The sequence below is a fragment of the Aquarana catesbeiana genome, linkage group LG03, assembly GCF_042186555.1.
Source record: "Aquarana catesbeiana isolate 2022-GZ linkage group LG03, ASM4218655v1, whole genome shotgun sequence".
In the NCBI taxonomy this organism is placed as follows: domain Eukaryota; kingdom Metazoa; phylum Chordata; class Amphibia; order Anura; family Ranidae; genus Aquarana; species Aquarana catesbeiana.
This window is the reverse complement of record NC_133326.1, coordinates 660,922,372-660,949,089: the sequence shown is the minus strand read 5'-3', so window position 1 is coordinate 660,949,089 and position 26,718 is coordinate 660,922,372. Positions and strand designations below refer to the sequence as shown.

Here is a 26,718-nt window from a genome sequence, read left to right as displayed (position 1 = left end):
CGTGTCATGTTTTGCAGTGTCATTAATTGTTAGTGGCAAGCAGATGTACAATTTGCGCAACAAAAAAACAAAACGCAAAACTGATCACAGCTAAAAACCTCCACAAGCTACTTTTGCCATGTTGGTAACGTGTAGGACGGTCCATTGCAATGAATGGGCTGCCCTATGGATGTCATGCGAAAAATGAGCAAAAAAACTCTGGGTGTGAATGGGTCCTGGGTATGGAAGCCGGAGGACCAACACAGCAGTACCAGCCTGTGTATTGTCTGTAGTAGACCGACTGACACTGGAGTACACAGCTGTGCGCGGTACACAGGAAGTAAAAGCGGCGCCTCTATTACAATACATACGGTAACATTCTGCACGCATATAGCCCCGCCCCGGTGTCAGTACGGCCCGCCCACTCTCGGCAGACACGTGGTCACAGGCCAGAGATAGGAAGCGCCGTGCTCGCCATGTCTCTGGAGTCGGTGCGGTACAGCCGGGGCTCCCTGCAGGTCCTCAATCAGCTACTGCTGCCGCACACCAGCCAGTATGACCCGGTGAGCGGAGTGCGGGAAGGAGCCGAGGTTATCCGGACCATGAAGGTGAGGGGCGGGATCATGGGCGGGGAGAGGGTGATCTGAAGGTTTGCTCTGCCAATCAGGGAGAGCGGAATAAGCACGTGACTACCGCACTGCTCCGCTTTCTACAATTCTCTTATAGACCATGTGATCGCCCCTCCCACCCCTGATAACATGTGATCTCCCCGCCCACCACTGGCCTGCCCCCCTGATAACATGTGATCTCCCCGCCCACCACTGGCCTGCCCCCCTGATAACATGTGATCTCCCCTCCCACTACTGCCCCCTGATACCATGTGATCTCCCCTCCCACTACTGCCCCCTGATACCATGTGATCTCCCCTCCCACTACTGCCCCCTGATACCATGTGATCTCCCCTCCCACCACTGCCCCCCTGATACCATGTGATCTCCCCGCCCACCACTGGCCTGCCCCCCTGATACCATGTGATCTCCCCTCCCACTACTGCCCCCTGATACCATGTGATCTCCCCTCCCACTACTGCCCCCTGATACCATGTGATCTCCCCTCCCACTACTGCCCCCTGATACCATGTGATCTCCCCTCCCACTACTGCCCCCCTGATACCATGTGATCTCCCCTCCCACTACTGCCCCCTGATACCATGTGATCTCCCCTCCCACTACTGCCCCCTGATACCATTTGATCTCCCCTCCCACCACTGTCTCCCCCACTTAGGGTTGCCACCTCATCAATTTAAACCCGAACACACATGAATTACACAGGTTCTGATGCTAGTTTCATGCAGATAGGGCACCAAGTGAGTTTAATTACCACCTTAACCGCGTGCCAACCAGCCACAGCAGTTTTATTGCGGCAGAATGGCACGGGCAGGCAAATCGACGTCATGTTACGTCGCTCCTTCTGGTGGCCACTAGGGGCGGGCGCTCCCGCAATCGTTTGTGGCACGGCGAGAACCGGTCTAAACACAGAGCTCCCGGTTCTCTGAGGGGAGAAGAGACTGATCGTGTGTTCATTCAAAGTATGACCAGCGATCTGTCATCTCCCCTAGACAGTCCCCTCCCCCCTTCAGTTAGAAAACACACTAGGGAACACAGTTAACCCCTTGATCGCCCCCTAGTGTTAACCCCTTCCCTGCCAGTGACATTTTTACAGTAATCGGTGCATTTTTTATAGCACTGATCGCTGTATAAATGCCAGTGGTCCCAAAAATGTGTCAAAATTGTCCAATGTGTCCACCATAATGTTGCAGTCACGATAAAAATCGCAGATCGACACCATTACTAGTAAAAAAAAATATATAATAAAAATGCTATAAATCTATCCCCTATTTTGTAGACGCTATAACTTTTGCGCAAACCAATCGCTTATTGCGATTTTTATTACCAAAAATATGTAGAAGAATACATATCGGCCTAAACTGAGAAAAAATTATCTTTTTAAAAAAAAAAAAAAAAAAAAAATGGAGATATTTATTATAGCAAAAAGTACAAAATATTGCGTTTTTTTTTTTTTTTCAAAATTGTCGCTCTTTTTTTGTTTATAGTGCAAAAAATAAAAACCGCAGAGGTGATCAAATACCACCAAAAGAAAGCTCTATTTGTGGGGAAAAAAAGGACGTCAATTTTGTTTGGGTACAGCGTTGCTCGACCGCGTAATTGTCAGTTAAAGCGACGCAGTGCTGAATAGCAAAAAAATGGCCCGGTCATTCAGCAGCCAAATCTTCCGAGGCTGAAGCAGTTAATCGGCCACAGAACCTGTGTAATTAGAATATGTTCAGATTTAAAGGGATGAGGTGGTAACTCTAGCCCCGATGTACCATGTGATCGCCCCTCCCACCACGGCCCCCCCGGTGTACCATGTGATCGCCCCTCACACCACGGCCCCCCGGTGTACCATGTGATCGCCCCTCCCACCACGGCCCCCCGGTGTACCATGTGATCTCCCCTCCCACCACTGCCCCCCCGATGTACCATGTGATCTCCCCTCCCACCACTGCCCCCCCGATGTACCATGTGATCTCCCCTCCCACCTCGCCCCCCCGATGTACCATGTGATCGCCCCTCCCACCACGGCCCCCCCGATGTACCATGTGATCGCCCCTCCCACCACGGCCCCCCGATGTACCATGTGATCGCCCCTCCCACCACGGCCCTCCCCATGTACCTTGTGATCTCCCGCCCCCCAATGTACTATGTGATCTCCCTTCCTGCCACTGTCCCCCCGATGTACCATGTGATCTCCCTTCCTGCCACTGCCCTCTGATGTACCATGTGATCTCCTCTGCCACCACTGCCCCCCTGATGTACCATGTGATCCCCCTGCCCACCACTGCCCCCTCATGTACCATGTGATCTCCTCTCCCACCACTGCCCCCCCCCCCGATGTACCATGTGATCGCCCCTCCCATCACTGCCCCCGATGTACCATGTGATCTCCCCTCCCACCACTGCCCCCTGATGTACCATGTGATCGCCCCTCCCGCCACTGCCCCCCCCATGTACCTTGTGATCTCCCGCCCCCAATGTACCATGTTATCTCCCTTCCTGCCACTGCCCCCCGATGTACCATGTTATCTCCCTTCCTGCCACTGCCCCCCTGATGTACCATGTGATCTCCTTTCCCACCACTGCCACCCTCATGTACCATGTGATCTCCTCTCCCACCACTGCCCCCCCCATGTACCATGTGATCTCCTCTCCCACCACTGCCCCCCTCATGTACCATGTGATCTCCTCTCCCACCACTGCCCCCCGATGTACCATGTGATCGCCCCTCCCATCACTGCCCCCGATGTATCATGTGATCTCCCCTCCCACCACTGCCCCCCGATGTACCATGTGATCTCCTCTCCCACCACTGCCCCCCGATGTACCATGTTATCTACCATCCCACCACTGCCCCCCTGATGTACCATATGATACTGCCCCCCCAATGTACCATGTGACGGGGCACAACTAGGAGCATGTGATCATACTGCACTATGGGGTCTATTTATAAAACATTATTTTGGGGAATGTCGCACACATTCATCCAGGCTGCACACATGTTGGTCCTTCCTTCTGTAATAGATCATTTTCTATGATCCTCAGAACCGTCCAATGTCTAAAATGCAGTATAGTTTTCTGAAATATTTTAATGAGAACATTAGTTTTGGCCGGTTTCTTATGAAACTGCATTTTGGCCACTGGATGGAGCTGGCAATCATAGGAATTAATCTATTACAGAAAGTACATTTTGTGTAGGCTACATGGTTTTAAAGCAGTCTAAGCTTGGAAATCAGTGAGATGTCGTGGGTGCTGATATAACATAAATTGCTCTGTTATATCTGTAGGTCCGCGGAGCTCCAGCCATTGCCATTGTGGGCTCTCTGAGCCTGGCTGTTGAGCTTTCCTCCCATCCCTTGAAGCAAGTGTCCGATCTTCTCACCTTCGTTCGGGAGTCCATGGAGCTGTTGGTGGGAGCTCGGCCCACTGCTGTCAATATGAAGAAAGCATCTGATGAACTAAATTCCTTTCTGGCTGGGGAGGCCGAGAAGCCAGGGGTCACAGCCCAGGGGCTGACTGAAAGGTGTGTACAGGGTATGCCTGGTCTAGGTGTAATCCCCATTTATTGTTATTTTCCCAAGGCGTCTTTCAGGACAGCACCTGAGAGATAGCGACTCCACCCACCGGAAACAGGAAACACCTTCTTCCTCCAAACTTTAAAGGGAGGCGCCTCCCTACCATACCTCAGTTTTTGTGTTTCCTCTGGCCCGGAGGGAACATCTTTTTGAAGGGGAGTCAAGGTCTCTCAGATGCCTGGGAGACAGGGCTTCTTTTTCATTTTTTCCTCCTTTTTGGAGACCCGCTGTCCTCCCGGCCTACCCAAGCCTTGGCAGCGGTAGCAATCGGGCTCCTCTTCCCCTCCTGGTGCTCGGGGAGAGCCGTAGACCCGGTGATCCGCGCGGTCATAGGAGCGGCGGTGCGCGTGCGCCGCCGCCATGTTTTTTTTTGGCCGGCAGGCGCGGCGGAAGTGACAGGGCGGGTCACTGGGTCAGCAGAAGCGTCATTTCCGGCGTGGATGCGAGAGGGGAGGAGGGAGGACAGGAACTGGCGCCTACTTCCGCTTCCGGTCCGGTGCAGATGCACTATGGGAGTCCGGAAGCGGCATATGAAGCCACAGGTGGAGAGCTGCACACCAGAGATGGAGGACTCAGCGTCTGCAGCGGTGGGGACAGGCACAGGCGCCAGTAAAGCTCAGGTAGGAGCAGCAGTTTAAGTCTGCCTTTCTTCCTTTTCCTGGGTTTGGTCTATTTTCTTTTTTCTTACCCCCTAGTGGCAAGGGGCCTGTCTGGGCACTGGAGGCTGACTGGTTTCTTCTTAGTGCACCTGTGGGTGATTCTTGTGTAGCTGAGACCGGGTCTCACTAAAAGGTCCCCTGGTTTTTTTCCCTTTTTTGTTTTTTCTCTCACAGGCTAAAAGCTCTGACCCAAAAAAGAGATGTCCTTCTTGCAGGGCCAAAATGGGAGAAAATTGGAAAAAAGTCTTATGCAGTACATGCATCACTTCTTTAGTTAAGGAGGAATCAGCTTCGGTTTGTGATGATCTGGTTGCCTCTGTAAAGAAGGAACTATACGCCACGATTCAGACTTTTCGTGACTCTTTAGTTAATCCAGCTGCTAGTCAGCCATCCACTTCTGAGGCTTCCCAGGGTTCTATTTCTTTCCCCATGGTAGAAGTTTTACCTGAAGGCCCCCCTATCAGGGAAGAGCAGTCCCCTACTCCTTCCGTTAAGGATTCGGAGGAGGAGGGTGAGGAAGCGGAGGTGGCTCCTTCCAAATTTAAGCTTTCCCTAGAGGAGGTAGACGGACTCCTTAAGGCTATCCATGTTACACTTGGCTTAAGTGAGGAAAAGAAGGAGTTATCTCTTCATGACCGCATGTATGCAGGGTTAAATGAGCCTAAGGGGCGAACATTTCCAGTTCATTCGGTCATTTCTGACGCCATTACTAAAGAATGGCAAGATCCAGAGAAAAAGCCCTTTTTTTCCACAGCCCACAAAAGGCGCTTCCCTTTTGAGGAGGACCCTTCTGCGGTGTGGAATAAGGTGCCCAGGTTGGATGCGGCCTTTTCACAGGTCTCAAGGTCCACAGACCTGTCTTTTGAAGACATGGGTGTTCTAAGGGATCCAATGGACAAACGCATGGATCTTTTGCTCAAAAGATCATGGCAATCAATCATGAGCAATTTAAAACCAGCAATGGCCACAACCTGTGTAGCCAGGAATCTGGAATACTGGGTGAACCAACTTAGATCTCATATAGTGGCAGATTCCCCCAAGCAGGAGATCTTAGATTCCTTTCCTACCCTGATTTCTGCGGTTGCTTATATTGCTGATGCTTCGGCTGAAGCTATCAAGATGTCAGCTAGGTCTGCAGCTTTAGCAAATGCTGCGAGAAGAGCTTTATGGCTAAAAACCTGGCCAGGTGATACAGCTTCAAAGAGTAAACTTTGTGGTATCCCCTTTTCAGGTGACCTTCTTTTTGGCCCAGATCTAGATAATATCCTAGACAGAACTGCCGATAAGAAGAAGTCCTTTCCGGTCAAAAAGAAAAAGCAGACCCCAAAACGTCTTTTTCGACCTCAAAAAACTCAGCAGCAACAGCAGGAAAGTAAGTTTCAGGGCAGGAGGAAAAATTGGTCTGCGCAAAAGGCGAAGGGCAAAGGTGGAATTCTCTTCCGTCCTCCTTCACAGGCCGAAAACTCACAATGACTCATCTCTGCGGGTCGGCGGAAGATTACGAGAGTTTCTTCCGCAGTGGTCAGTGATATCTACAAATCAGTTTATTCTGACCACTCTCTCGCAGGGTTATACTCTCGAGTTCGCCAGAAGCCCCCCAAGAAGGTTTCTGGTAACAAATGCTCCTCGAGATCCAATGAGGGCCCTGGCCATGAAATCCTCTCTGGAGGAACTAATGCAACAGGGTGTAGTAATCCCGGTGCCACCAGAGGAATGGCACGAGGGCTTCTATTCACATGTCTTCCTGGTAAAAAAACCAACAGGAAGATTTCGTTTAATTCTAAATTTAAAGCCACTAAACAGAGCCATCAAATACAGAAGGTTCAGGATGGACTCAATTTTCACCGCCAGAAATATTCTGACTCCAGGTTGTTTCATGGCGTCAGTGGATTTAAAAGATGCATACCTGCATATTCCAATCTCATCCCAGTCCCAGGGGTTTCTCAGGTTGGCGGTAAGGTTGGAAGGCAGAATTCAGCATCTGCAATTCAGAGCCCTACCCTTCGGGCTATCATCCGCACCCCGAATTTTTACCAAAGTAATGGCAGAGGCCCTAGCTCCGCTGCGTCTTCAGGGAATCGCAGTAATTCCTTACTTAGACGATCTGCTATTTTTCGCCCCCTCAAGAGAGGAGCTGAGGAGCAATTTAAGCAGAGCATGCAGCCATTTGGAGTCTCTAGGTTGGATCCTAAATCTCCAAAAATCTTCCCCGGAACCATCTCAGGAGATTCGGTTTCTAGGGTATATAATAAATTCGGTAAGCCAAAAAATTTTTCTTCCTTCAGAGAAGAAAGGAAAAATCCAGGATACAGTGTCTTTTTTTGCAGACCAACCAGCAGCTGACGGTAAGATTGGTCATGTCAGCCCTGGGGGTTCTGACTTCGTCAATGCCAGCTGTTCAGTGGGCAAGACTACACTTCAGACATCTGCAGGCTTTTCTTCTGAGATCTTGGGTTCACAATTTAGAATCCCTGGACTCAGAGGTAAGAGTTCCAACCCAAGTGAAGAGGTCACTATGGTGGTGGAAAAGGCAGGATATCCTATCGGAGGGGTTGGTCTGGGCCTTTCCAATCGAAAAAAGGCTGACAACCGATGCCAGTTCCTGGGGTTGGGGAGCCCACCTAGAAAAAGGTTTCACTCAGGGAAACTGGTCCAGGAAAGAGGCGACCAAGTCCTCAAACTGGAGAGAGCTCAAGGCGATCGACTTGGCTCTGAGGTCATTTGCTCAGGGGCTTCAGGCCCAGCATGTTCAAATACTAACAGACAATGCCACGGCAGTGGCTTACATAAACAGGCAGGGAGGTACAAGGAGCAAATCGCTGCAAGTACTAGCCATGAGCATTCTCCGTTGGGCAGAAGGACACTTGCTGTCGTTATCAGCAGTCCATCTAAAGGGATCCCTGAACGGAGTGGCGGATTTCCTGAGCAGAAACCCAATTCGGGAAGCAGAATGGTCGCTGAACCCAGAGGTTTTCGCCATGATTGTCGAGAAGTGGGGGCTGCCAGAGGTGGACCTGTTCGCCTCAAGGGAGAATGCCTTGGTTCCGCAATTTTTTTCCCTAAGCAATCACGACGGGTCACTAGGAACAGATGCCTTGGCGTATCCATGGAGATTCCATCTCTGCTACGCTTTCCCCCCATTTCAGTTAATTCCCTTAGTATTAAGAAAAATTCAAAGGGAAACGGTACCGGTTGTCCTAATCACGCCCTTTTGGCCAAGAAGGGCTTGGTTTTCAACCGTTCTGAAAATGGCGGTCAGGCCTTATTGGCATCTGCCCCTCAGGCACGATTTACTATTTCAGGGACCGGTAAATCACCCAGAGGTAGCCACTTTGGCGCTCACTGCTTGGTATCTGAAGAGCAGCTCTTAAGGAGCAAAGGTTTTTCCAACCGGTTAATCTCTACGCTATTATCCAGTAGGAAAAGGGTGACTAGAAATATCTATTCCAAGGTCTGGAAGGTTTACAATACGTGGTGTAATTCATCTGACCAGGACCCAGGGAGTCTCGTTACCATTCTGGAATTTTTACAGGTTGGTGCTGACAAGGGACTAGCAGTTAGTACCTTGAAGGTACAGGTGGCTGCGCTAGCAGTGTTCCTAGAAAGATCTGTGGCCTCAGATCCATTGGTAACCAGATTTTTCAGATCCCTTACGAGATCCAGACCAGCACCACTTAGGTTGTTTCCCAAATGGGATCTGTCGATAGTCCTCCAGGCTCTAACAAGGAGTCCCTTTGAACCTTTGGAAGAAGCGCCACTTAGATATCTCACTTTTAAGTCTGTGTTTCTGATTGCCATGGTCTCTGCACGAAGGATCAGTGAGCTTAATGCTTTATCAGTTAAGGAACCCTATTTATCTATCTTCCCAGATAGGGTTATACTTAGAACAGATCAGAAATTCTTACCAAAGGTAGCTTCAGTACAAAATCGTGTTCAGGACATTGTACTTCCGACCTTCTGCCCCAACCCAGTAGGGGAGAAGGAGACTTGTTTTCACATGTTGGATGTTAGAAGAGTTTTGTTATGTTACCTGGAAAAGACAAAGCTCTTTAGACGTTCAGATTCTCTGTTTGTGTTATTTTCAGGCAACAGGAAAGGTTGCCAGGCTTCTAAAATCTCTTTAGCAAGGTGGCTGAAGCTAGCCATTTCAGAGGCTTATTCGCATGCAGGCGTGTCTCCTCCTGCAGGAATTTCTGCACACTCAACAAGAGCATTAGCGGCCACTTGGGCAGAGAGAGCTGGTGCCACCCCTGAACAAATCTGCAAGGCGGCAACTTGGTCAAGTTTTCACACATTCGTGAAACATTACAGGCTGGACCTCACATCTGCTAATGATCAGGCGTTTGGCAGAAAGGTCCTGCAAGCTGTTGTCCCGCCCTAAGGGGGTAAGTCTCTGTTATCCTCTCAGGTGCTGTCCTGAAAGACGCCTTGGGAAAAACCAAGTTAGACTTACCGGTAACTTGTTTTCCAGAAGTCTTTCAGGACAGCAACATCCCGCCCTATTGTATTGTATATACTATGCTGTGACTAACGTATGTGTTTATGTGTTCCAGCCGGGGCCGGAGGTCTTCTCTACTACAACTGAGGTATGGTAGGGAGGCGCCTCCCTTTAAAGTTTGGAGGAAGAAGGTGTTTCCTGTTTCCGGTGGGTGGAGTCGCTATCTCTCAGGTGCTGTCCTGAAAGACTTCTGGAAAACAAGTTACCGGTAAGTCTAACTTGGTTTTTTATATCATTGTGACAAAGTTGTAAAAGCAAAACGCTATGTGTGATGGAAAAACTAACACTGCACATCACCCTGAACACACCATCCGCACCGTGAAACATGGTGGTGGCAGCATAATGTTGTGGGGATGCTTTTCTTCAGCAGGGACAGGGAAGCTGGTCAGAGTTGATGGGAAGATGGATGAAGCCAAATACAGGGCAATCTTATGCCCTGTACACACAGTCGGACATTGATCGGACATTCCGACAACAAAATCCATGGATTTTTTTCGACGGATGTTGGCTCAAACGTGTCTTGCATACACACAGTCACACAAAGTTGTCAGAAAATCCGATCGTTCTAAACGCGGTGTCGTAAAACACCTATTTTGGGACTATAAACGGGGCAGTAGCCAATAGCTTTTGTCTCTTAATTTATTCTGAGCATGCGTGGCACTTTGTCCGTCGGATTTGTGTACACACGATCGGAATTTTCGACAACGGATTTTGTTGTCGGAAAATTTTATAGCCTGCTCTCAAACTTTGTGTGTCGGAAATTCCGATGGAAAATGTGTGATGGAGCCCACACACGGTCGGAATTTCCGACAACAAGGTCCTATCACACATTTTCCGTCGGAAAATCCGACCTTGTGTACAGGGCATTAGAAGAAACTTAGATTCTGCAAAAGACTTGAGACTGGGGTGGAAGTTAACCTTCCAGCAGGACAGCGACCCTAAACATACATCCAGAGCTACAATGGAATGGTTTAGATCTGTGGCAAGACTTGAAAATTGCTGTTCAGACGCTCTCCATCCAATCTGACAGAGCTTGAGCTAATTTGTAAACAAGAATAGGCAAGAATGTCCCTCTCTAGATGTGCAAAGCTGGTAGAGACATCCCCAAAAAGACTTGCAGCTGTAATAGCAGTGAAAGGTGGTTCTGCAAAGTATTGACTCAGGGGGGCTGAATACAAATGTACCCCACACTTTTCATATATTTACCGTATTTATCGGCGTATAACACGCACCGGTGTATAACACTCACCCCAATTTAGGAGGGAATTTTAAGGAAAAAAAACTTTTAGGAGGGAAGTTGAAGGGGAAAAAAAACTTACATTTAAATGCCCATCATTGCAGCCTTGCCCCAGTGCAGCCTTGCCCCAGTGCAGCCTTGCCCCAGTGCAGCCTTGCCCCAGTGCAGCCTTGCCCAGTGCAGCCTTGCCCAGTGCAGCCTTGCCCAGTGCAGCCTTGCCCAGTGCAGCCTTGCCCCATTGCAGCCGTCGATCCCCTGTCCCTGCCATATTGGGCTTCAAAATCGCCGACCGCGATTTGAAAATGGCGCCGCCGGCGCCGAAATACACAGAGCCGGTCCTCGGCTCTTTCCGGCGGCTCTCGTTCACTTTCGGCTCCACTCGTAGTCCCGAGCGGAGCTATCCGAACCTAGCCGAGTAGGTTCGGATAGCTCCGCTCGGGACTACGAGTGGAGCCGAAGGTGAACGAGAGCCGCCGGAAAGAGCCGAGGACCGGCTCTGTGTATTTCGGCGCCAGCGGCGCCATTTTCAAATCGCGGTCGGCGATTTTGAAGTTTTCACAGCTCGGGATCGCAGGGGATCGGCGTATAACACGCACCTGCGACTTTCCCCTGATTTTAAGGGGAAAAAAGTGCGTGTTATACGCCGATAAATACGGTATTTGTAAAAAAATTTTGAAAACCATTTATCATTTTCCTTCCACTTCACAATTATGTGCCATTTTGTGTTGGTCTATCACATCTATTGCAGAAGAGACATGCGCTGTCTCTTCTGCAATAAAATGTCTCTACCTTCCTGCTTGCTGTCTTCTCGAACATGCACAGCTCAGCTTACATTGCCTGACTGGTCTCTGAGTGCCAAAGATGATTAGTTCCTGCGTATGCTCAGGAGTGGTCTCGCTGCGGCCAATCAAACGGCTCAAAGATGACAGTTGGACAGATAAGTATTCACTCTTTAGTTCCGCTCGCTGGCCAAATATCCTGGGCGCAGATAGTTGGCATATAAGATTGTATGTACACATGTGTGTCTTTACGCAGGCACTGGTGTAAATCGATATACAACCATTGAGTTTTATGGGTGGCTGTACGTAGTACCCGTGGCTCCTGGATGGGGAAATACACCCAAATCTTACAACATATGGCCCTAGGTGTCCATATTTATGAGGCCTAAATGTACTGCCGTACTCTTCTCATAAAAACTTGTGTGTTCTGTTATTGCAATGTTGTGGATGAACTAGGTAATGTTTATTGGTAAAATCAAGATTTTGTATAAATGACTAAGGCCCCTTTCACACTGGGGCGGTAGGGGGCGTCGGCGATAAAACAGCGCTATTTTTAGCGATGTTTTACCGCGGTATTCGGCCGCTAGCGGTGCGGTTTTAACCCCCCCGCTGGCAGCCGAAAAAGGGTTAAAACCACTCGTACAGCGTGGCTATAGCCGCGGTATTACCGCGGTATAGCCGCGCTGTCCCATTGATTTCAATGGGCAGGAGCGGTGAATACACAGCTCCTTCACCGCTCCAAAGATGCGGCTCGCAGGACTTTTTTTACCGTCCTGCCAGCGCACCGCTTCAGTGTGAAAGCCCTCGGGCTTTCACACTGAACAAACAGCGGAGGCTGTTTAGGGGCGGTTTGCAGGCGGTATTTTTAGCGCAATAACGCCTGCAAACCACCCCAGTGTGAAAGGGGCCTAAAAGATAGGTTTTTGAACCTCCCTAGAATGTACAAAAAAAAACAAAAATTGGGGGAAAAAAAAATCATTGGTTTCCCTTGGAGCCAAATTCAAAGCTGAATACACAGTTGAAATGCAGGTTTTACTTGCCAGAGGTTTTGTAATTCTGTACAGCCAGTCTTGTGATTCTCACACATTACCCACACTACTCATCCGGATAGGCGATATGTGTAAGCAACCCACCTTCTTAGTTCAGCAATGCAACTTCTCGTGTCATCACTGTTCATCCAACCTTCTCATTGGACAGGGAATTGTCGCTGTCATTTTTGTCCAATGAGCATGGAGCTGACCTGGGACGCAGTACTGCTAAACCAGAGCATAGCTGAGGGATCATTATGACTACCGGAGGTGTATTACAGAAATGGTTGGACACTGTGAAAAATTCATTGGCTGCTAAATTCCATAGACATATAGGCATTGCAACCTTTTGCTTAGATGTTTGAGGTTCCTAAATCCACAAGTCACTTCTTACCAATCTGAATCCCTTGGTTGTCCTTTTTTTCTTTATAGTGCCATCCAATGGGCAGAGTCTCTTCTAGAGCAAGATGTGAAAGACAATCAAATGATCGGAGATCTGGGAGCTCAGCACATCCTGGAGACCACCCAAGCGCCTGGCGGTGTCTGTATAATGACCCACTGCAACACGGGGTCCCTGGCTACTGCTGGCTATGGCACAGCTCTAGGTAAGAGGCTTCCCCTGGTGTTGCCCTGTTTCTGGGGCAGTTGTGTAGGTAAAGGCAAAGACTGATTTAGGCATTAAGGCAAGGCCATAGGAAAGATGGTTCCATTGGCCCACCCATACCTTTGACCAACATTGATAAGAATTGCAATAGGCAGAGAGAAAGTGCCCCGTTGGCATTGTCTGTACTACATGGCTCCACTATATCTACTGTGTACAAGTCTATCCTTCCTTGTGAAGTGACGGCAGGTGCACAGTTTTGACCAGTAGTTTATAGCAGGAGCCTAAAGGTTGGGCCCTCTGGACATCCACTAGACCCGAGGCTCCTGGCTAGGTTACTTTATAGATCTGGCACTGGGTAAAGGAAACCTGTGCTGAGAAATGTGAAGGCTGGTATTGATAACCCCCTTCCTGAAAGGCCCATCGCTGGGCTATCAAACCATTGACCCAGAAAAACGTTGCATCAAGGGAAGACGGGAATGTTCCAGTGCATATTTGTTCCAGGTCAGGGGCACTAAAAGTATTCACAGGTCAACTTTTTACTTGCAAATGCCTTAAAGCAGCAGTCCCCAACCCTTTTGGGAAAGGGAAGAAGGGGATGGGTATGCAGTTTTTCATGGGCGATTTGTCAGGGCAATGGCTGGTGTTTGCTCATCGATCATAACAACACCATGGTTGATGTGCTTCAATCATCCTGACACCATATTATTTCAGCCAACATGGGCGCTGGCCTCAGTAGCGTTAGCACAACTGTCAATTTTATTAAAAGGGAAAAGGCTTGATTGATAACATTTTGGGGCACATGTTGTGTGGATTATTTGTTTATTTGTTAATGAGGTTGGCAGGGTTTAGTTCCACTTTAATATACCATTTTTGAGGAAATCTTGTGTCTTACCCTAACAATCCATTGCTCTATGACCGCTCAGCTGGAACACAGCCACAACCTTCATATCAGTTTTCCTTGCTGGGAAGGTGAAGGGGCATGGCTGGCCAGGTTCAGAGGCACTAGGCAGCTTTGCCAAACTCTGGCACTCGCATGTCGCATTGAGACACAGAGGCTGTGTTCTTGCAACTGCATGTCCAGGTAGACAACAATGGGACACCGTCACAGGGAAGCACACAACACCTGTGTATCCCGTGCCGGGAAAAGACTACCCTGCACAGGGCACTGCAGCTTTTCTCATAAGAACACGGAGTGCACAAGGTGATTTATAATGAGCCAGACCCTTCCATTCAGAATTGTTATCCATAGGACATGGTGAAGCAAACAGCTATTCCTTCACAGCATAAAAGAAAGGTTGAAATCTGCTTCAAAGTTTGTTAAAACCCCTGCAATGTACACTGACCACCCAGAGGTGATTATTTTGTTAAGAAAACAACAATGGAGTTACATATAAGGGCCAGATCACACTATCCGCACATGAAAATGCTTTGTTTTATTGTGTGTGTGTGTGTGTTAGTGTTCATTGTGTATTGGCAGTGGTGTTTGGCGCCTTGTGGTATTATGTGAGGCATGCTTTACTTTTTTTTTTAATTAAAATGTCAAGGTGCAAAAACAGTGACTTGAGGTTATTTCAGTGCCTTGAGGAAGAATGCAGCATACCTGAGGGCAGTGTTGCAATCTGAAGAGTTTCGATGTGCCCTTATGGTGACTGGTGTTGATCAAGCGCAGAAAAATACCAATCCCCACACACAGTGTGAATGGGCCTTTAGTCAGACCAGTAATTGACATTGCTGCTGCCGTCCTTACTTTAGCTCAGACTTTTCCATTGCTGTGTGAGTAGTGTTTTCTATTATCTTCTTCTGTCTCTTCATACAGGTGTGATACGCTCGCTCCACTCTCTTGGCCGTCTGTCTCATGTCTTCTGCACAGAGACTCGTCCCTATAATCAGGGCTCCCGGCTCACGGCCTATGAGTTGGTGTACGAAAAGATGCCGGCAACTCTCATCACTGACAGCATGGCAGCGGTCACCATGCGAGAGCGGCATGTCAACGGTGAGGTCCAACTCATGGTATAGACTTCTCTTAATTCTACACTACAGTTTTTTGCAGAGTAGGGAAGAATGGTTCCTGAGAGGAGTACTAAGGAAGCTATGTAAAGCACCCTGCCTCAGTACTTTCCTGATGAGCTCTGGGTCCTGATACAAACCATGGGCTCTTATTATGGAGGAGTTATGCAAATATCAGAATGCCTTGATGGGCAGATTTCAATCTGGAGGATTGGGCATGCCTAAGAAGGTTGCTCTTGCATACAGACATGGATAATGCCCATATGTGATGCTGAGCTTCCATGCTTGAAAGAACTGAAATCCAATGAATGCAGAAAAGAAAGGGCCAGATGTTGGACATCATCCAGCCAGGTGGTAAGGCTGCCACTGTCTGACTTTCTGCATCTTCTAAAGCCACGTACACATGACCGGTTTTGCCGTCGGAATAAACTCCGAACGTTTCTCCGACGGAATTCCACTCCAGCTGTCTTGCATACACACGATCACACAAGTCCGACCGTCCAGAACGAGGTGACCTACAACACTTATGACGGGACTAGAACAAGGAAGTTCAATAACCAGTAGCCAATAGCTTCCGTCTCATACTTGCTTCAGAGCATGCGTCGTTTTTGGTCCGTCGGAACAGCATACAGACGAGCGGTTTTCCCGATAGGAATTGGTTCTGTCAGAAATATTTAGAACATGTTCCATTTCTAGGTCCGTCAGAATTTTCGAAAAAAGAAGTCCGATGAGGCCTACACACAATCGGAATAGACGATGAAAAGCTTCCGTCTGACTTTTTCTGTCGGACATTCCACTCGTGTGTACGCGGCTTAATGCATGATATTAGAAGCTTACAGTGTACAGTGAAATCAGAGTAAGCAACTCTGCAAGAGTTAAATCTGTACTCCATCCTTACCACTGTACCTTATGCAAAACTAAAAAAAAAATATTTGGAGTGAGGCTTTAAAGTGGTAGTAAAGTCTTCTTTTTGACTTGTACCTACAGGTAAGCCCATAATAAGGCTTACCTGTAGGTACTGTGAATATCTTCCAAACTTGCACTGTTTAGGAGATATTCACACTGCATGCAGTCAGTGACATCACTGGCGCATGCGCTCTGATAAGACTGCATACCTGTGCTGTCCCTTCAGAGCTACGTGCAGTGGGAGTGACATCATCGCGGCTCGGCCAATCAGATAGCCGGAGGGCTGGAACCCCAAAGAAGGCCTGGGTGAAGGTGGAAGCCCTGTCAGTGGTGACAGCACGCTGCTGGAGGGCTTCTTTCTAAGGTAAGCATTTCATAATGTACTAGTATGCAATGCAAACTAGCATTATGCCATTGTCTTGCGGGTTTTCTTTTATTTATTTTTTAAAGTATGGTTAACTAACGCTTTAAAGGCCATCACCAGATTTCAGCCAGCCTTATTCAACCCCCCCGTCTTTTAGAACCATTTAAAGGTATGGATACTGAAATTATTTTAAAGAATGAAGGTTTTTCTACCTTTATGCGTTCTATGCATGAAGGTAAAAAAGCTTCAGTGTGTAGCTCCCCCCTCAGCCCCCCAATACTTATGGGGGGGGGGAGGGGCTACTGCATCTCAGCCAATTACAGCAAGGTAGGAGGGATCAGGAGGTTGAGCTGAGCCACGCTCTGTGTCTTATGGACACAGAGGCGGCTCGGGAGCGAGCACACACAAGTGCCCCCGATAGCAAATGGCTTGCTATGGGACCCAGAGCACCGGTAGGCGAACCGAGAAGAGGCGGATTGGGGCTGCTGTGTGAAAAATCATTGCACAAAGCAGGTAAGTATGATATGTTTGTAAAGTCTAATTTTTTTTATTTTTTTTTATTTTTTTTTTTTTTTAGAATAATTGCAGGAATGGGTATTTCATACATAGTGAAATTGGGGTGGTGATGTAGCACACAACTCTTGGCACCAGCTGACTTTGGAAGAGGTGGCTATACAATATTTTCTTTGCATGGAGACTTATTGTAAGTTTTTTAGTGACTGTGAATTTATCAGTGAATTCCAGCATACAGGGACACAGGGGATGAGGATGCAGGTACTAGGGGATTGAAGCCAATGAATATGACACACTACAGGTGCATCTCATAAAAGTAGAATATCATCAAAAAGTTCATTTATTTCAGTAATTCAATTCAAAAGTGAAACTCATATTTTATATAGATGCGTTACACACAGAGTGATTTCATTTTTATATTTCAAGCATTTCTTTATATTAATGATTATGGCTTACAGCTAGTGAAAACCCAACATTCAGTATCTCAACAAGTTAGAATATTACATAAGACCAATAAAAAAAAAAAAGATTTTTAATACAGAAATATTGGCTTACTGAAAAGTATGTCCATGTACAGTATAGTATGCACTCAATACTCGGTCGGGCTCCTTTTTCATGAATTACTGCATCAATGCGGTGCGGCATGGAGGCGATCAGCCTGTGGCACTGCTGAAGTGTTGTGGAAGCCCAGGTTGCTTTGATAGCGGCCTTCAGCTCATCTGCATTGTTGGGTCTGTTGTCTCTCATCTTCCTCTTGACAATACCCCACAGATTCTCTATGGGGTTTAGGTCAGGTGAGTTTGCTGGCCCATAAAGCACAGTGATACCATGATCATTAAACCAGGTATTGGTACTTTTGGCAGAGTGGGCAGGTGCCAAGTCCTGCTGGAAAACGAAATCAGCATCTCCATATAGCTGGTCAGCAGAGGGAAGCATGAAGTGCTCTAGAATTTCCTGGTAGAGGGCTGCTCTGACTTTGGACTTGATAAAACACAGCAGACCAACACCAGCAGATGACATGGCTCCCCAAATTATCACTGACTGTGGAAAATTGCATTTCATTTGGAAATCAAGGTCCTAGAGGGGTATTTTTTACTAAAGGCAAATCCACTTTGCACTACAAGTGCACTTGCTTTAGATCCAAGGGGGGACATGCAAGGAAAATAAAAACAGCATTTTTGCTTGTACACGATTGGATGACAAAATCAGTAGAGCTTCCGCTCATTTCAGATCTTCCCCCCTGCACTTACAGTGCAGAGTGGATTTGCCTTTAGTCTGGAAGAAGAGTGGAGAGGCACAGAATCCAAGTTATGAAAAGATGAAAAAATTGGATTCTATAGCTCATCCAAAGAGAAGTCCTACTATGAAAGGTCTCAGGAAAGTAGATATGATATAATACCTACATCACCGAACAAAATGACCAATAGAAAAGTTACTTGAAAACCATTCACTGTAAGTAAAACTACAACTCCAGGGTGATGATCCTCTGAATACAAAAGCATATAGATTACAAAAAACGGGAAGAGAGATCCCCAAAGGTATTCTTTAGAAAGGATACAAAAGTATTTGGGACTAGTAATCTTTATTAATTATCAACCATTACTATAACAAGAATAGAAAAGCCTCTAATGATTAGCATATAGAAAGATAAATTACAAATACCCTCCTCCAAGAACATTTAATTAAAATTAAGACAAGAAAGTCTTAATGGAACACCGGTGTCCACAACAAAACCAGCCATACACGACAGTCATCCATCCCATACACACGAATCAACCCTATTGTAGAATATTCACTTAGAATTGGCTTAATCAGTCAATTGAAGCAATGGTCTAAATTAAATAGATTTGAAATCACCAGCAGTGAACCTAATATGGGAAGTTCATGAGATCCGTTCAGAAAATAAGATTGTCAGATACAATTCAGTTAGTCTTCACTCAAGCATATTACAGAAAATGCAGTTGAGCATTCAATTGCAGGTTACTCTGCAGAGGAACACTGGTTTGATGGTTTACCTTATGTATGGGTGTGGATCGCAATTAGATTGGTCAGGGAAAGCATCGGTCAAGGAAAACAAAAACGGTATTAAGGCAATAGGTTTCCCAATACAGCTCACCGTTCAGACATCTTGTTCCCTGTACTTGCATTCCCTACATGTTTGAAATTCATACAGGCGATCCAATCACTTTGCGATAAAGTCCATAGAACATCAGGATAGAATCATCAGTGGGAGTAGGAGAAGGAAAAAAGGCTGGATCGTCGGGAATCAAGTGATCTGTAATTTTTTGGACAATCTTTCGGACCTACTTCCAGGAGTTTTCGAATTTGGCGCAAGACCAAAAGATGTGTAGCATTGTTCCCCATTCCTCCTGGCATCTCCAGCAACGGTCCCTAGTAGTTTGAAAGAATTTGTGACTGCGATGATTTATGATACCATCTTGTTAAAATTTTAAAGTTAGTTTCCTGTATCTTTGTGCATATAGAAGATTTAAACATAAACTCAGATATGGTTGCGTTTGTCTGAAGTAAAAGAGTGGTTTAAATTGGGCTCCCATTTAACTAGGCTAGGTAGCTGGTGGTTTTCTGGGGGTGTCATCAGCAGATTATAAGTGGTAGAGAGTACATGGGGTAGTTTACCTTCGTCAGAACAGTATTCCTCGAAAGTAGTGAAATGTTGACAGAAGGTAAGGAATATAGTTGGAGGGCTCTCGAAAAAACCAAGCGGAATGAATCTGGGAGACCCGTAAAAGAAGACATAGACGGCCAACCACTTGGTACCAAGAATGGGCGGCCTGATATCGACCCAAGTCAAGTTTTATCTTGGAAACCTGGTGTAAATTGCGGGTTTTCCAATGCTGGGAATAGAGGAGAATATGAGGAGGAAAGTAAGGTTTTGGTAAATGTGAGCAAATTTGTGCCATGGAACCTAATAAAAGGATGAGTTTTCAGAGGATTTGGCAACGTTTTGTAGCACCATGGTGCTTTAGGGAGAGGGGTTTCACTTTGGGCTTGTTCAATTTGCTGCCAGAGCTTGATGTCGCGGTGATGACACCAATCAATAAGTCTGCTCAGATGGGTTGCTTGATATTTATTTATATCGGGGAATCCAACCCCCCATATTGTTTGGGAAGCGAGAGTTGGCGTCTATGAAGTCAAGGCCGCTTATGAGCCTATATGAAGTCAATAAATTAAGAGTGGACCTGTACAAAAAAACATAGAGGGATGGATATCGGTAAGGCTTGAAACAAATATAACAGTTTGTGGAGAATGCTTATTTTTATCATATTGCAGTGGACAAACCAGGAGTGTAAACCACTATGCCGGTCCACTGTGTTTTATCAAGTCCAAGGTCAGCCCTCTACCCTGGAAATTCTAGAGCACTTCATGCTTCCCTTTGCTGACCAACTTTATGGAGATGCTGATTTAATTTTCCAGCAGGGCTTGGCACCTGCCCACACTGCCAAATGTACCAATACCTGGTTTAATGATCATCGTAACACTGCTTGATTCGCCAGCAAACTCGCCTGACCTAAACCCCATAGAAAATCTGTGGGGTATTATCAAGAGAAAGATGAAAGACACCAGACCCAAAAGTAGAGATGAGCTGAAGGATGCTATCAAAGCAACCTGGGCTTCCATAACACCTCAGCAGTGCCACAGTCTGATCGCCTCCATGCCACGCCACATTGATGCAGTACTTCATGCAAAAGGAGCCCTGACCAAGTATTGAGTGCATACTATACTGTACATGGACATACTTTTTCAGTAAGCCAACGTTTCTGTATTAAAAATCCTTTTTTTTTAATCTTTTTTTATTGGTCTTATCTAATATTCTAGTTTTCAGAGATACTGAATTTTAAGTTTTCACTAGCTGTAAGCCATAATCATAAAAAATTAAAAGAGAGAAATTCTTGAAATATATCACTCTGTGTGTAACGCTTCGATAAAAAATATGAGTGTCACTCTTTGAATTGATGTACTGAAATAAAAAAACTTTTTGATAGTCTAATTTTATGAGATGCACATGTACTCTCCCCAACCTAACCCACTCCACAGATCTGCACCTTTATGGATTGCTGTTTAAAATATCCTAAACTGAAATGAAAAGTCTTCAATTAACCTTGATTCTTTCCCCAGCTGTTGTGGTGGGAGCCGACCGAGTGGTGGCCAATGGGGACACAGCTAATAAAGTTGGAACATACCAGCTGGCCATCACTGCCAAGTACCATGGAATACCCTTCTATGTGGCCGCACCTAGCACATCATGTGACCTCAGTCTGCCGACAGGAGCCAGCATCGTGATCGAGGAGAGACCAAGCCATGAGCTCACAGACATTAATGGTATCCGTGTGGCAGCTCCAGGTAGGTGGATGTGCCAAAAATTTAAGTCTGGGAGATGTGTAATGTTGCAGACTTGGCTACACGCTGACTGCTCCTTTCTCTTTTAGGTATTGGAGTTTGGAACCCAGCATTTGATGTCACTCCTCATGAGCTGATTACTGGAATAATCACAGAGATAGGAGTCTTCAAACCAGGGGAGCTTAAAGCTGGACTGAGCCGTGGTCTTGAAAAACGTTCTATAGTGTAATAAAATAATGCAGTGAAGAGGGTGAGGCAACGTGAGGGGCAACATTTTTAACTGACATTCCAATCATCTCTGAAACCTAAAGATTTTGTAAATCCTTACATACTGTATACTAAGTGAAGTGACTGGCTTCAGGTGATACACAGAGATTAAACAAATCCTCCTGCATAAGTTGTACCTGGTTTTTCTGCAGTATTCTCTTCTCTACATCCAAAGTGCAGAATTTATATAGCTTGTCTGAACTGTCAGGAAACGGGTGGAGAGCTGAAGTTACACTCTGCAGAGCTCAGCGAGAAGAACTTTGACAGCTAAATGGAGGGAAGAGACACACCCCCTCCCCACTGCACACAGGAACATTCCTGTCAATCAAAAGCTATGTGCTTAAGCTCCCTTCCCTGACGCCCTTTTTTTTATCCTAGTGTCAGGAAAACTTGTCACAAGTGTCTCAGGCTAGTAGCAGAGGAACAAGGCAGCAGACAGAAATGACACTTCGAGCCCTGGACTGAGAGTGAGACAAACACTATAGAGGATATGCTTTGTTTATATGTCATTTCTGAGGTTTACAGCCACTTCAACCTCTTTTGGCCATAAAACCAAACTCTAGAGAAGCATTGCAACTGTGGCCATATGAACTTGCCTCTCCAGTCACCATGTAACTTGGGAAGTGCGCAGCTGTGGAGAGCGCTTTAAAAATGCTGATTAACAGCCTGTTTTACCTGCCTCTCTGCTGCCAGTGTGGCCTTAGCTTGGCAATAAAACCCTTTAGAGGTTCTACATCTTCATCATTTTACTCCAGGCTCACACAGCAGGATAAGAATCCTTATAGTAAAAAATGTGACTTTTTTTCAGCTAAAAATACATTTGGCTTAAACGACAACTGTATATATTATATTTTTAATTCTCCCAACCACCTTGAGCACTGCTTACTAGGTCTTCTACTTACCTTCAACCTTGATCCTGTGATCGTCACTATGCAACTACTGCTAAAAGCCGCTGAGTCTTTCCTTAGCATTTCTTACTGCATATGCATGCCCCCTTACCTTCCTACGGGCAGTGCTGGATGACCAAATAGGCAGAGTAGGCATCGGACTATGGTCTTCATGCCATTTAAGGGCCCTGCAAGAACGGATCAAAATAATATTTGATCTTAAAAGAAAATTACAGTAAAGCTTTCTTAAATTGTTTACAAAAGATAGAAAAAAATGATAGACAGAAAAAACTTTTTAGTTTTTTGGATAGAGTGGGAAGTCACAGGGGTTGATTTATGAAAACTCGAGAGATCAAAACCCAGGTGCAATTGGCTTCCAGGTTTTGTTAAAGCTGATTTGCACAAGCTGAAGTTAGAAGCTGATTGGCTACCATACACAGCTGCACCAGATTTTGCATTCTCCACTGTTAGTAAATCAACCCCACAGTGTCTATTAGTTTTACAGTGGGGGTCGAAAGTTTGGGCACCCCAGGTAAAAATGTGTATTAATGTGCATAACGAAGCCAAGGAAAGATGGAAAAATCTCCAAATGGCATCAAATTACAGATTAGACATTGTTATATGTCAAAAAAAGTTAGATTTTATTTCCATCATTTACACTTTCAAATTTACAGAAAACAAAAAAATGGCGTCTGCAAAAGTTTGGGCACCCTGCAGAGTTAATATCTTGTACTGCCCCCTTTGGCAAGTATCACAGCTTGTAAACGCTTTTTGTAGCCAGCCAAGAGTCTTTCAATTCTTGTTTGAGGTATCTTTGCCCATTTTTCCTTACAAAAGTCTTCCAGTTCTTTGAGATTCCTGGGCTGTCTGCCACGCACTGCTATCCATAGATTTTCAATAATGTTGAGGTCAGGAGATTGTGAAGGCCATGGCAAAACCTTCAGTTTATGCCTCTTGATGTAATCCCCCATGGATTTTGAGGTGTGTTTAGGATCATTATCCATTTGTAGAAGCCATCCTCTCTTTTTAACTTCAGCTTTTTCACAGATGGCATCAAGTTACCATTCAAAATTTGCTGAAATTTTATTGAATCCATTTTTCCTTCTACTCTTGAAATGTTCCCTGTGCCACTGGCTGCAATACAACCCCAAAGCATGATTGATCCACCCCCATGCTTAACAGTTGGACAGAGGTTCTTTTCATTAAATTCTGTGCCCTTTCTTCTCCAAACGTACCTTTGCTCATTCCGACCAAAAAGTTCTATTTTTACCTCATCGGTCCACAGGAACTTGTTTCCAAAATGCCTCAGGCTTGTCTATATGTTCATTTGCAAAGTTCAAACGCTGATTTTTGTGGTGAGGACGTAGAAGAGGTTTTCTTCTGATGACTCTTCCATGAAGACCATATTTGTACAAGTATCTCTTTATAGTGGAATAGTGTACCACAACTCCAGTGTCTGCCACATCTTTCTGGAGGGATCGTGCAGTCAAACGTGGGTTTTGAATTGCTTTTCTCACAATCCGGCGAGCTGTTCTGTCTGATATTTTTCTTGGTCTTCCAGATCTTGCTTTAACTTCCACTGTTCCTGATGACTGCCATTTCTTAATTACATTCCGAACAGAGGATATTGACATCTGAAAATGCTTTGCTATCTTCTTATAGCCTTCTCCAACTTTGTGAGCAGCAACTATTTTCAGTTTCAGTTTTCTAGACAACTGCTTAGAAGAACCATGGTGCTGATTGTTGGGGCAAGGTCAAATGAGTCTGGCCATTTAAAACCTTTGAGATTGACATCACCTGGTCTTCCCAGTCGATGATTGAGAACAATCCATGACACTGGCAGGTCTCAGCTTTGCAAAGGGGGCAGTGCATGCTATAAATTCTGCAGGGTGCCCAAACTTTTGCAGACGCCATTTTTTTGTTTTCTGTAATTTTGAAAGTGTAAATGATGGAAATAAAATCTAACTTTTTTTGACATATAAGAATGTCTAATCTGTAATTTGATGCCATTTGGAGATTTTTCATCTTTCCTTGGCTTCATTATGCACATTAATACACATTTTTACCTGGGGTGCCCAAACTTTCGATCCCCACTGTATACTGTCGTTCTTTGGGAGATACCCACTCAGTGATACCTTTTCACATGTGTAGCATGCTTTGTGATTGACCCCAAGTGGAATAATGAGATTGGCAGTAAAAAAGATAAAGTAGAGCCGCTTATTGTTTTCTATGCAATGCCATGTGCTTTTTCTGGGGTCTGCTGATTTGCTGCCAATTGCCATAATGAGTAGCTAAACTACACTTGAGCAAAGTAATTGTCTTTGGTAACTGTAATGTCCTTTTTTCCTTACCTCAATACTGGATCTCCCCTTCTGTTACACAGAGACTCTTTTGTAATAAAATATACCAATAACTTCTGCATAAAAGTCTGCATCAATTGTGTATTTACATAACTGGTTAAGGCAGTTTTGGAATTCATACTTGTCTCTGATTTATTTTAAAGTTTCACTAAACCCACATTATTAAAAACTACCAATAAATGCTGTAGTACATGCTGTTCATACTCACTACAGGTTTTATTTTTTGAATTCTGCAATAAACTTGGTTGATCCTATTTTTTTATGCTCAAGAATTTTATTGTTTTTTCTTAACATAGTAGCAGGTTAGGTCTCGGCAGGTCAGAAAAGGGAGGGGACGAATGAGTGCCCCCCTCCAGTACCAAACCAAGCCTAGTGACTAGGGATGGGGAACGGTTTGGCCCGAGCTTAAGTTCGGGCCGAACTTTCATTGTACGGCTGTTCGAACAGCCGAACAAACGGGTCGTTTGACCGTTTGTTTGCCCCCCCCCGAACCAACCACAATGCATTGCTGTGCTGAACAGTGCATTGCAAGCCCTGATTGGCTGAAGCAGTGAAAGCTTCAGCCAATCAGGGCACAGAGTACTGTCAGTCATGATTGGACACTGTCATCATGACTTTATCCAATCATGGCTCATTCCCGCCCCACAGTATAAAAGTATTCTTTCAATGGCAGCCATTTTCAGTGTGATTTCGGTGTGGAGAGAGATAGAACAGGGCTCTGTTCAGTGCTATTAGTTAGTTATTGTGCTATACTGTGCTATTTTGCTTCAAATGTCAATGTAGAATATTGGTTTACTGTCAGTCTAGGGATAGTGTGAGTCTAGTGAGGAGGACCATCATTCAGCTTTGCATAGTGTGCAGCTAGAGTAGGGACAGCCTAGATAGTTTCACTGTAGTGAAGTGAGACCGTGTCATTCATACATACATTAGTGTAGACAGGGGTGTTGCTAGGTCTGCAAAAGATCTGGGGCTAGAGCCCATAGCAGTGGTCACCAACCTTTTTGCAGGCCCGGTGGGGAGGGGCAGGCACTCCGGTGGTAAGCAATTTTTCGCAGGCAAAGGAAGGCTGGTGTTGGCGTTTCAATTATCATGGCACCATGGTTGATATGGTGTGGGGTGATCGAAGCGCATAGTTTCTATTGTTACATTCTAATATATAATGAAGTGGTTCAACTCACTATAATGCAGAATCAGTTGGAGCCCTGGGCGTGTCACTTGCCACATCTTCTGCCACCAGATGCATCAAGTCACTTGCCAGTGTCGCCTGTCACCAGATGGAGCTTTTTAACTTGCCACCGTCACCTGCCACTAGATGTGGATTGTCACTTGCCACCATTTGCAGATTGTCACTTGCCACATTACCTGCCACCATTTGCAGATTGTCACTTGCCACATTACCTGTCACCATTTGCAGATTGTCACTTGCCACCATTTGCAGATTGTCACTAGCCACCATTTGCAGATTGTTGCTTGCCACGTCACCTGCCACCATTTGCAGATTATCACTTGCCACGTCACTTGTCATGTCATCTGCCACCATTTGCAGATTGTCACTTGCCACGTCACTTGCCACCATTTGCAGATTGTCATTTGCCATGTCACTTGCCACCATTTGCAGATTGTCACTAGCCATGTCACTTGCCACTATTTGCAGATTGTCACTTGCCACTATTTGCAGATTGTCACTTGCCACATCACCTGCCACTAGATGTGGGTTGTCACTTGCCATGCCAGCCAGTGCCACCAAATGTGCATTGTTGGCAGGCTGGCAGCACTGGTCCATTTAGTGAGGGCAGGAGAGCAGAGATGCGGGGCGGGCAGTGAGAGATGATGTAATCTCTCTGCTCCCCGCCGCACATCACTCCCACATTGAAGTGGCCCAGGCTGTGAGGGCGGAAGAGTGGTGACATGCGGGCGGAAAGAGATGTCATCTCTGCTCATCCGCCCGCTAGTCTCTCTCCTCCACCTCTAATGCCGCCCGCCCGATGCAGCCGTGACCGGGACGCCAGAGACTCGGGGCTATGGGCTCCAGATTCAGGGCTCCAGCCTCCCCCTGGCGACGCCTATGAGTGTAGAGTAGGG

General features: G+C 46.1%; 1 protein-coding gene across 1 annotated transcript; it reads left to right on the top strand.

The window, feature by feature from the left end:
- The first annotated feature begins 373 nt into the window (after positions 1–373).
- On the top strand, positions 374–24,890 carry LOC141133419 (methylthioribose-1-phosphate isomerase-like). The gene is made up of 6 exons (XM_073622798.1): positions 374–587; positions 3,881–4,116; positions 12,802–12,974; positions 14,790–14,966; positions 20,901–21,125; positions 21,212–24,890. Exons 1-6 carry the CDS (start codon positions 456–458, stop codon positions 21,349–21,351), a joined length of 1,083 nt encoding a protein of 360 aa, XP_073478899.1. The 5' UTR covers positions 374–455; the 3' UTR covers positions 21,352–24,890.
- The last annotated feature ends 1,828 nt before the right edge of the window (positions 24,891–26,718 follow it).

Coding starts and splice junctions, on each gene's coding strand:
- LOC141133419 (XM_073622798.1), top strand. CDS start 456: ATGTCTCTGGAGTCGGTGCGGTACAGCCGGGGCTCCCTGCAGGTCCTC. Junction 588..3,880: donor AGGTTATCCGGACCATGAAG/GTGAGGGGCGGG, acceptor TTATATCTGTAG/GTCCGCGGAGCTCCAGCCAT. Junction 12,975..14,789: donor TGGCTATGGCACAGCTCTAG/GTAAGAGGCTTC, acceptor CTCTTCATACAG/GTGTGATACGCTCGCTCCAC.